The 11,901-nt window shown below is 44.1% G+C and overlaps 1 protein-coding gene across 1 annotated transcript; it reads right to left on the minus strand.

Moving 5' to 3' along the window:
• Positions 1-6,972: 6,972 nt before the first annotated feature.
• On the minus strand, positions 6,973-10,966 carry LOC135105983 (sporozoite surface protein 2-like). The gene is made up of 2 exons (XM_064014727.1): positions 10,947-10,966; positions 6,973-7,561 (listed from the first exon to the last, which is right to left on the minus strand). The coding sequence occupies exons 1-2, from the start codon at positions 10,964-10,966 to the stop codon at positions 6,973-6,975; spliced, it is 609 nt and encodes a 202-aa protein (XP_063870797.1).
• Between the last annotated feature and the right edge of the window lie 935 nt (positions 10,967-11,901).

Genomic DNA, 11,901 nt, shown 5'->3' on the forward strand with positions numbered 1-11,901 from the left:
CTTCTCTATGTTCTTGGCGCTGCTGTGCACGTGTGTCCTAGAAATGGCATCCCTTTAACCTGTACAAACTGTGGCACCTTATGGGCAGAACCAAAGCAGAAAAAAATTGTATTCTAATTCTCATATTGCAAGAGTGAGCGGGTGGAGGTTTGGTCTTTGGTCTCGGTTGTGCTGTAGGCATGACCTCCACTACTCAAGAGTGTTTCCTTGTCTCTCGCTTGTGCTGACGTGATGGCGACTTGATGAAAGTAATCAGTTCGTATCACGCGACATGAGGTTTGTATGAGGTGGTAATTCAGGTTTGCAGAGTGCGTAGAAAAAAAAACAAAAAAACTTTCGAGTACTACTTACCTTACTTCGTAAATTACCGGTCATGGAGAGGCTGCGAATAATTTTCTCTTTTCTAGGATAAGACTGCAGTATTATCTCAAAGTCAACGAGTCATGGAGTAAATGGCTGTTGCTGCTGGTCAAATTAACGTACAAAACAGTTACTAATTATATAGAACTCCCTATTTCATTAAAATACAGCTATACGTATGTTTTTGAGACATAAAAAAGAGGATCATGAAGGGCAGCTGTTCTCTTGCAACATGCTCATTCTTGTGAATTAAATTTTCTTCCTGGTTGTGTAGCGTTAAGACAGTCCTTGGACAGGCGGAAACTGTGGCACCTAGACATAACATATGATGTCGTAACATGCTTTCCAGAAATTTGTGGGCGTCGCTAGTGTGGGCAGCTGTGACTCCCACGCGGCGACACGTGACTATTTCTGGGGCTGACTGTCAAATGTGTTCTGAACATGTGGCTCTTGGGTCAGTGGTAAGGCTGTTCACCGCATCAGTGCATCTGCAGGAGACAAGATAAATAAATAAACAAATAAATAAATAAACAAATATATAAATAAATAAAGTTATAAATGCACAACACGTGGTCAAGAAGACATTGGGAGAAAATGACCTGATCTTTGTTGACTTAAATGCTTTTCGTAATATTTATTTATTTATTTAACGAAATAGAAACGTACTAGCCATGTAGCCAAGTAACGATATCAATATGTTTGCGTCGCATACACGATTATAGACAAAACTTGCGGGAGTCATCATTATGTCCGATGTGTGTGTGTGTGTTTGTGTGTGTGTGTGTGTGTGTGTGTGTGTGTGTGTGTGTGTGTGTGTGTGTGTGTGTGTGTGTGTGTGTGTGTGTGTGTAACTATCCTCGTATCAGCAGCAGATAATAACAATCCTGCAACATGTCTCATTTGTCGTGTTGCCACTCATGACATTCTTGAAGTTTTCATTTAAAAAGTGCCATTGTAATGTCTCATTTTATAAATACGTATGTTTTAGTGAGAAATACCAAGGTGCCATTGCAATGCTTCATTTTATACAGGGTGTAACATGAGTTTCTGCGGATATTGCCAAAGGTGAAAGTACAGGTTATTCTAAGTTAACAATGTTCTATGCACATATGCATTTTAAGACGTTGTTTAGCCGTGGTATGAAGTTCAAGTGTGGCCTGGCGACAGATACGAGTACAACGGCCGCAACAGGCGGGTTACCATGGCGGAGGAACACCTTTTCCACACACTTCACATTACTTAAAGTTGTGTAATACAATGTGAACGTATTCACCGTCACTATCTCGAAGAAAAAAAAAAAAAAACTGTAACCTGACTAACAATCAGCTGACTTGCTGCTAGCCTCATTCCTTCCCCCTCCCTGCCCGGGCAGTGCATGATGCCACGCCTGTTATTTTATTTGTCATTTTTTACATCCATATTATCATTGTGTAATGTTTATCTGTAATCGGTATTGGTCCATTGTTGTCACTCGTCTCGTCACGGGATACTGTAAAGCTCCAAAACTCATGAATGAATTATTCACAATTTCAGATCCTTGCCATGGATACCCACCTGACCCGGCCATTGTATCTTATGACAGGCCACACTTGAATTTCATGCCACGGCCAGACAACATCTCAAAATGCATATGTGCATAGAACATTTTCCTCTTAGAGTAACTTGTACTTTCACTTCTGGCAATATCCGGAGAAACTCCTGTTACAAACTGTATACGTATGTTTTATATTTTAGTTTCATTTTATCCTCCAGACTTTCCCCAATTGTATATTATGTCCAGCGTGTGTATATGTGTGTGTGTGTGTGTGTGTGTGTGTGTGTAATAACATTTTAGTCCGAGAGAGTCCTCTAAAGTCCTACAATAACATGATTTGGAAACATTTTTTGCTGCTGCTACTACTACTACTACTACTACTACTACTACTACTACTACTACTACTACTACTACTACTACTACTCACTACTACTACTACTACTACTACTACTACTACTACTACTACTACTACTACTACTACTCGTGTCGTTTAACACGACACGAACTCCTAAGGTTCCATTGGTGTCTAGAAGGCGGCTTAGTTGCCTCGCGAAAGCACATCAGTAATTGTCATGAAATCTTACGTACTTAATCCTGATCGACACAAACTTCACGTGTATGGAATAACGCGTTCTCACGACAACTGCTGTGCTCTGTCTGAAGTGAACACGTATGGGCTAGGTGAGTTTGATATTTTTAACGGATGATGCTGCTGCCATCCGGAAATAGGGTAAGTCCACCCTACAATTTGTCTTTTTCTTTGGGGTCTATCTCGGTCACACAGGTATACTATTATTTTCTTGAGAGACTTTAAAATTTTTACGTCACTCCACATTGCACACATAGCATTAATCACATTTGCTCATTCATTCACTACAATAATCTATCTTCATCATATGCACTGACTTCATTATGACCATAGCCCCACTTGCAGTTTGAAAACAGCTACTGTGATCTTACATATCGTGGTGAAATACATGTTAATCTAAGTTATGGAGTCTTATGAAACGTATGTGTAAAGATCTCGTGCCTCCCAGTGCATGTCTCTGACGCATGGTAACCCACATAAATACATTACTTCATGCTTCTTGGGTGTGTTCTCAAAACGTATGAGTGGAAGTGGCGTGCTTCTCAGGGAATGTCTCTGACGCTAGGTAAACCATGTGAATACCTTCTTGATGCTTCTTAGGTGTGTTTCCTCAAACGTATGAACGTCTTCTATACTTTGGAATATTTAAGTTCATTATCTAGCCACAAACGTTTGAGTGTCTTGCCTCGATCATTGTCTTCTTATCAGGATCCAGTGAAAGTCATTGGAGTTTCCAAATGTGTTTCTCGTGATTCTGATGGTGTAGTGAAGAAACTGTACCACCAATGAGACAAAGAAAGAAAATCAGTATGGGAACCCAACTAATAATCTGTGGTACTTTGTAAAAAAAAAAAAAATAAATAACACCTAATAAACCCCTTAAATGGGGTCAGGTCTTTGTTGCCACGACCGCAGGCCATTCTGATCACACACACACACACACACACTTTCTTAAGACCTACCTTTCCGCGATATTAAAAGAAAAATTACTGAAAGAATAGACTAGTGTACCATAGAAACCCATACAAACATGACGGTCATTACAGAAACCAACTTATTTAGGGGGCACTATGGTATAACAAGATGTAACTAGGTATGAAAAAGTAATATCTAACCTGCTATTACTTATCGTTACGTTGTCCACTGCCATCCGTGTTAATGTGGTGGATTTTCAAGAGAGACGGCATTCAAGATTCAGGAGCGTGGGTGCAGCGCTACCAGAGCACTCATAATGTTATAGAAAAATTTACTAATGTACTATACCTTGTTAACAGCTGCACCCAATTCAATTCTGCGTCAGAGATGTAGGAATGAAAACTTGAACCAGCAGTATAATGATAAAAATCAAGGCATCGCGAAAAGTGGCCTCAAAAATGATGTGTTTTCTAAGAGCAGTTTCTTGTAAAGGGAGAAGGTAGAAAAGGGGAAAAGTATGTTCTTCTTCTTCTTCTTCTTCTTTTTTTTTTTTTCTTCTTCTTCTTCTTCTTCTTCTTCTTATTATTATTATTATATTTCTTCTTCTTCTTCTTCTTCTTCTTCTTCTTATTATTATTATTATTATATTTCTTCTTCTTCTTCTTTCTTTTCTTTTCTTTCATTTCCTTCTTCTTCTTCTTCTTCTTCTTCTTCTTCTTCTTCTTCTTCTTCTTCTTCTTCTTCTTCTTCTTCTTTTTCGAGAGAGAGATTTAATTACGATATTATAAGTATTAAATCGACCGGAACAAATGATGGGAGATTTTATGACAAAAAAAAAAAAAAAAAACGTCAACAAAGAATTAGAAAAACGTTGATACTTTCACGATGGAAGGAATCGTAAGTTCCCAAACAGAAACACCGATGCCTGGCAAGGGGGGGAGGCAGGTGTGTTATGAGGAGAGGACACCCGTGAATCAGAGGCGGGCCTGGATGAAGGTAGATAAAAAGGGCAGGACACCGTGCATGGGACTTAAATTTGTGTACTGTAATACTGCAAATGTGACTAGATCAACACACACACACACACAAACACACACACACACACACACACACACACACACACACACACACACACACACACACACACACACACACACACACACACACGTGCTCTCCTGTAAACGTATATACACAATTCGGAACAAAAAATAAGCCTGCACAGGGACGTTCATTATTGGCCTCATAAACGTTTCCAGTGAACATTTTCATTAATTTATTTTTCGTTATTATTATTGCGATACTATGTAGCGCAAATGTTTCAAAGATTCTCTTCTCCGCAAAAAACATTTATGTTCGTTTCCTGCCTCCCCTTCGTGTGTGTACTGTTACGCACAGCAACGTGCAGCAGTCCTTTACATGTATAGACGGCTCCCTGTTTGATGAAGCAATTTTCCTACTTAAATTTCTAACAAAAATGACATCTGTTATCCTTTTTCCATGGCAGCTGTCATTAGCTAGAGCTGCCTTTGACGTGTATCTTAGGTCGCCTTCTTCCTCTCCCTTTCTACATTCCCCTGCCCGTCACCCTTCCCCACCCCCATGCTTCTCACTCCTCCTTTACCCACCCCACCTCTCTCTCTCTCTCTCTCTCTCTCTCTCTCTCTCTCTCTCTCTCTCTCTCTCTCTCTCTCTCTCTCTTTTAACCTGCACATTCAGGACAATATAATTATAACACACACACACACACACACACACACACACACACACACACACACACACACAAACCAAGTGGCACTTTAAGGGTTAAACACCAATTATAGAGCTTTGTGACTCGTCTCTGATCAGCGTCACACACACACACACGCACACACACACACAGGGCAGTTAAGTATGTGAGAGTGGAGAGTTAACACCACACCACGACACCACCACACCATACCATACCGCACCACACGACACCACTACTACCACCACCACAACACACCACCACACCACACTACCACCACACCACACCACACCACACCACACACATCATACCATACCACACAACACCACACCACATCACACCACAACACGGTATCCTTGGCGTCCTGACCTGTCCAGCCCTGTCGAGCCCCGCCAAGCCCCTCCGATTCCCACCCCGTCCGTCCTGTCACATATTTAGCGTAATTACGAGGGTTTCGTAGGTGTTTCCAGGTGATTTAAAGGCTTGCTGTGTAGGAATAGCTGAAGGAGGTGAAGGTGGAGGCGGGAGGAGGAGTGTGAGGAGGAGGGGAGAGGAGCAGGAAGTATTGAGGAGAGGTGCAAAAAAATTACTTCGGCAATATATCATAATTTTTTTTTTATTAGTGGAGTTTGCATTGTTTTGACATTTAATTTGTTAATAGAAAAGTATAACAAGATATAGTATATAATAAAATCTTACTCAGCTGTTTTTTTCTTTCCGGTTAAAATAGCACTTTCGTCATTTTGTAAATTTTCAATTTTTTTATTAACACGTCTAAGGTTGTTTTGGTGTTTAATTTAAGATTTAAAAAAATTAAGTAATGTTTTCCAGGTAATAATAACCAATAAAATCTAGTATAATAATTCGTATTTCCAAATTTAAAATAAGAAATTTGTGTCTTCTTTATTTATCTGGAAAACAAAGATTTTTTTTGTATTCAGAATATGTAACATAATCTAGTCTGACTGTAGTTTCCTTCTCGATATTATAAGTTTTTTGTGGCCCCGTTCGTAAAAATTACAGATTGTGTTTTGGATTTTTCTTCATCATTAGTCAGGATGGAAATGTTTTTATATTCCAGATATTTATTAAAGTATATGGTAATTCAGAATATATAAAGCATTACAGTCTAGCTCCGTTTTTTCGAATGGACAATTTCGAAATGGATTACCGTACGTATCTCGTCAGTGACATCATCAGTGACGTCATCAGGGTACCGAGACTCGGGACATCCCTTCATTACATTCTCTCTCCGTCAATGCTCAGTGTGTTAGTTGAAGTATATGGCAGGTCAGAATATATATGTAGAAACAAGGAGGGAGTGGGGATGGGGAGGCGGACATGGAGTGTGGTTGATAAGGGAAGTGTGGCTTAATTTACACGTCACGACTTATGGCCAATGATATTTATCTATTGAAATCCTTTAAGTTGACATGTCGCTTTAGCTAAAAATAAGTGTAGGAAGGCTGCTTCATCAAGTAGGGAGTCGTCTGTACGTATGTCACGCGCGGCGTCAGCGTCTAGAACACCTGGGTGACGCGGACAATAGACTAGTGTCCAGGAAGCGACTACTCTCTCTCTCTCTCTCTCTCTCTCTCTCTCTGTGTATGTGTGTGTGTGTGTGTGTGTGTGTGTGTGAGAGAGAGAGAGAGAGAGAGAGAGAGAGAGAGAGAGAGAGAGAGAGAGAGAGAGAGAGAGAGAGAGAGAGAGAAACTAATCGTGAGGACCGATAATCTCATCCTGTTCACCTCAACGTTTGGTGCAGATTACTGGGGGTTGCTGTGGATTGCTGGGGGGTTGCTGTGGGTTGCTGTGGGTTGCTGTGGATTGCTGAGGGGTTGCTGTGGATTACTGGGGGTTGCTGTGGGTTGCTGAGGGTTGCTGTGGATTGCTGGGGGTTGCTGGGGGTTGCTGTGGGTTGCTGGGAGTTGCTGGGGGTTGCTGGGGGTTGCTGTGGATTGCTGAGGGGTTGCTGTGGATTACTGGGGGTTGCTGTGGGTTGCTGAGGGTTGCTGTGGATTGCTGGGGGTTGCTGGGGGTTGCTGTGGGTTGCTGGGGGTTGCTGGGGGTTGCTGGGGGTTGCTGTGGATTGCTGAGGGGTTGCTGTGGATTACTGGGGGTTGCTGTGGGTTGCTGAGGGTTGCTGTGGATTGCTGGGGGTTGCTGGGGGTTGCTGTGGGTTGCTGGGGGTTGCTGGGGGTTGCTGGGGGTTGCTGTGGATTGCTGAGGGTTGTTGTGGGTTGCTGGGGGTTGCTGTGGATTGCTGGAGGTTGCTGTGGATTGCTGGGGGTTGCTGTGGATTGTTGGGAGTTGCTGTGGATTGCTGGGGGTTGCTGTGGATTGCTGGGAGTTGATGTGGATTGCTGGGAGTTGCTGTGGATTGCTGGGGCGGTTGCTGTGGATTGCTGGGGCGGTTGCTGTGGGTTGCTGTGGGTTGCTGGGGAAACAAAAACAAAATGTATCACTAAGCAGGACATTGGCAATACTGGGAGTGCTGGGCTCTGAGGACCTTCGCTTATGCACAATGAAGGCCAAGGCGACTAATAAGCGAGGCCCACGCCAGGCACGACCCTCCGGCCGCCACGCGTCACTCGCTAATTATTGACCATCGCTTCTCCCAACACGACCAACGATTGTCGCCTTATGCTCCCCGTCTCTATTATAAATCAGTACCACCTCCACTATGCACGTCCTCTGCTCCATCCTTGGCGCCGCGCTCTGCTGCTATTTGTCTTAGTTCTGGCTGATGATTAATTAGGGCGGGGTGGGAAGCACAAGTCGCCGGTGAAGACTCCCTCAACCTCTCTGTTGTCCTGTCGTCACTTCTTGTTATATTGGATCTGCACTCTGAAAGATCTATTCTGCTTTCCTATACAGAAGGAAGGGTAAATTTTGGAAGGCAATTTAGTATGGGTATTTTGTGATTTAAGTATCACGACTCTCACAAAAGAAAGACTCTGAAGGCGTGTTTCCCAGCTTGGTGCCGCTGTGGCAGACGTTGTCCACATGCATATTAAATTGGGAATTTCGTGGAGCAAACTTGTCTTCAATCTCTAAATAAACAATTGCGCTAGACACCCTCGGCCAGGTTGCATTATGGAAAGTGGGGAGGGGGCGTGGGAGCTCAGGCGGCAGGCCTGCACTGTGGGGGCGCTCATTGCCACGCGCTCTTAAGTCACATTCGATGTTTGTTGGCACTGTGGACTAAATGTTAACCAGTCTTCTTCCCGACTGTCTTGGATGTCTTGGCCCTTGGGAGCTTAAATAAGTGAGGACAGAAGTAGTGCCTCACCATTTGCGGCTCGTGTCCGTCAGGAGGTGGTGATGTAATAAGCTTGCCTGGAGTGATTAGTGTGCTGACCAGTTAGTTGTTTGGAGTTAATGTCGACTTTGGAAATACGGAGTGTGAGTCTTTCCTGGCATGTCAAGATGACTGCGGTGTGGAAAGTTTTCGAAGAATGTACAGCAGTAAAGCTGTTAGAGTTTGGCACACACACACACACACACATACACACACACACACACACACACACACACACACACACACACACACACACACACACACACACACACACACACACTTTCACCTTCGTTTTCCATTCACTACAACAGCTGATGAGTATGTGAGTCCGCACTGATCACTAAGGCATGCAGTCCTTAGGAAGGATAAAATCAATCCAGATATATGAATAACATATTCAGGCGTCTCTTGAAATGGATGCGTCGTTCTCGCTTTGAAATTACAAAGAAATACAGCCATATCCAATTCATTCTGCACCAACACCGAGGTGGTGGAGCGGATGTGTGCATGCAGACATATAACTGGAGATGAAGCTGAAATAGTGTGAGGACGCGGGACGAGCCGCCACAGCTGGAGCGCTTCTCCCTGCGTCAGCCAAGGTTATTTTTTGTTGTTGTTTGTTTCCGTGTTGTGGATCCCAAATGGGAAGTATTATCAGGTACTGGCCCGCCGCATCCATCCCTGATCGTGTCACATCTGTTCTGTATTCCATGAACACAAACACGCGGAAACAAAAGCGGAGGAAGGGAGCAGCAAATACACCTGTCAGCTGGTCGGTAATAAACAGACACACACTTCTCCGTCCATCACAGAAAACGGGGCAGTGTTGCCACAGGCTATGCTCTTCGTAGCGTGGATCATACTTTTCTGGAAGCCTCATTCATGAATATTCGTTGCCCTCACAAAGATCCTTGTATACGCCTAGAAACTCGTGTGTGCCACCAGCAGCGCTGAGGGAGGCGAGCTGTGCTTCATATCCTTGAGATTAGGTCAGCATGTGTTGGGGATACTGGAAGCGCGACGTTGGCAGCGCTGGAGAGGGTCTCCCTGTGCTTATAACTAACGCGGGCTGTCTGCTGCACGGCTAACGAAGCCATGTTATGTTTACCTAACCAGCCGTCTAAGTTTACAAGAAATAGATCCAAATCATTCAGAGTCATCGCAGTAGAGTGAAGTTTGGAGAATGGCGATGTTTGTAGTGGTGGGGACGCCGCCGTGGATGGAGGGCCAGATGTGGACGGTCTGGTGTGTCACTGTTTCTCTGTATTCATGAAGGAAGATGGAGTCTTCGGGTGACACCACATTTTTGTGTGCGCCATTGCGAACAGACATTTAGATTATATTTGTGTTTCTCTCATCGTTCTTTGCGTACTTATGAATGAAGGCAGTTTTCTGTGCATTTCTAACTTAAACCAATAAATGAATAAACGATGAATTTCATACTGAAAATTCCTTGAATATTATTACTTTTATGTTAATTTCTTATCTGCACAGTAGATAAAGGACGTGTTTGTCGCCAGGCGAGACCGAGACAGCACGGCGTCGGTAATACAGTTTCGCGTAACTTAAAACACCTCGTTCTGTTCCGTGTATCTGTTCCCACTGCTACAGACATCTCCCGCTGAAAGGAAACAGAAAAAAAGAAACGTAAATGAGGAGGGAAAGGCGAGCCGTTGGGTCCCTGCTTATCACCGTAGCTCAGGCTAACGGTCTCGCCGCGATGCTAAGTAACCCGGCCGCTGGCGTAAACTGCCGGCGCGTGCTGCCTGCCGCCGCCGCCTCCCGAGATTGGCCCTCGCCCGCTCCTCGACGGCGAGTGTCAATGGGTAGCACGGCCTAAAGATGGGATTGGGCCGAGGTATAAACTATTTGTTTGGGTGATAAGGATTCCGTCCATGGCTCGGATCGATGTGAGGGAGGGTGGCCCGGCAGATTGGATTCCTTGTGATGGTGGCAGGGTCATGACGAGCGCTGGCTGATCCCGCGGCTCCTCTCCTCCTTCCACCCTGGTTGTGTCCATCTGTATGTGTGTGTGTGTGTGTATGTGTGTGTGTGTGTGTGTGTGTGTGTGTGTGTGTGTGTGTGTGTGTGTGTGTGTGTGTGTGTGTGTGTGTGTGTGTGTGTGTGTTTGTGTATTCATATGTATACAAAATACTTATATTTATGTGAATTTGTGTATGCTAGTATGCATTGAGTATGTTTACATGTGTTATACGTATGTTAAGCATGTGTGTGCATAAGTTTGTCTGTAAGCTCTCAGTGTATACGCGTATTGATCTGATCCAGACGACTTAATCCATTAAACGCGTCCGAGTCTCAGCAATAAGAACACACAGCCGCGCGTGTTGCCGCCGTGATTTACACGCGTCGTCAATGCGAGGGATGGCGCCCTTCCCGACGTCCTGCACTTTCATTCCGCGCCACCACCGTCATTCATCCTCATTTAGGAATAAAAATGTTTGGGGCGCGACCTCGGCATCCCCACGCAGCCTCGTCACCACCACAGGTATCTCGCACTCACAAATCCGCCCGAAAACCCATCACGGCTCTGACACTCCAGCAAGACGTCCCTTCTCCTCCTCCTCCTCCTCCTCCTCCTCCTCCTCCTCCTCCTCCTCTTCCTCCTTCTCCTTTTCTGGTTCTTCACTTCTCATCATTTTCATTGTTTTACTTTTCTCTCTACATATATTTGTATGGCTTCTTTCAGTGTATGTATTTTCCTATGATGAATTTTATTTCCAGTTATCATACAGTTTGCAAGGCGCATTTATCACTATATTTTTCTCCCTTCTTCCCGTTTTTTTCTTTCTCAGTCTTGCCTTCTTGCCTTCTTCCTTTCTTTCTTCATCTTTTGTACTCCACGTCACTCCCTGCAGCCTTACTCGTGCGCCTTGGTAGAGTCCCCCATCTGCTATGTATTCGTGACCCGGTGCATCACTCTTGTCTTTAGCTCCAGCCAGAGTATAAATGGTGAGGAGAGAGGCACTGCAGCGAGGCAAATTAAGACCGCGGGAATGTGTAGTTCATGATGTGCTTGAGTCTCCATTGTATGTATGCGACCTTATTGTGAGCTGATGTTGAGTTTCGCGTAGTGCAATGAGTGAAGGAAGGGCGGATGTTGTCTCATGTAATTGTAGAGTTTTTTGGGTTGATAATTTGTGTTTATCTGGTATTCGTGTAAGAATGGTGATGGTAATGTATATCACTAGTTTAACCTTTCCCCACAAGCCACCTTACTTTGCACGGACCGACTGGACGGGCCGGCAAAGTCATGCATGTGAGTGGTGGTTGGCGGTCTGCGTGGCTGGAACTCCCACTCCTTACCCAGCACATATCTCAATACTGTGTGTAAGAAATAGTAAACAAAACCTGCACTGCCACCACCTCAACTGTAACCTTAACGCCATGTGAATCATCGACATTACAAAAAGGAGAGGAAAATGAAGTATGTATATTTGTAAACGTCATGCCTCTTA

Source organism: Scylla paramamosain, chromosome 1 (assembly GCF_035594125.1).
Source record: "Scylla paramamosain isolate STU-SP2022 chromosome 1, ASM3559412v1, whole genome shotgun sequence".
Taxonomy (NCBI): Eukaryota; Metazoa; Arthropoda; class Malacostraca; order Decapoda; family Portunidae; genus Scylla; species Scylla paramamosain.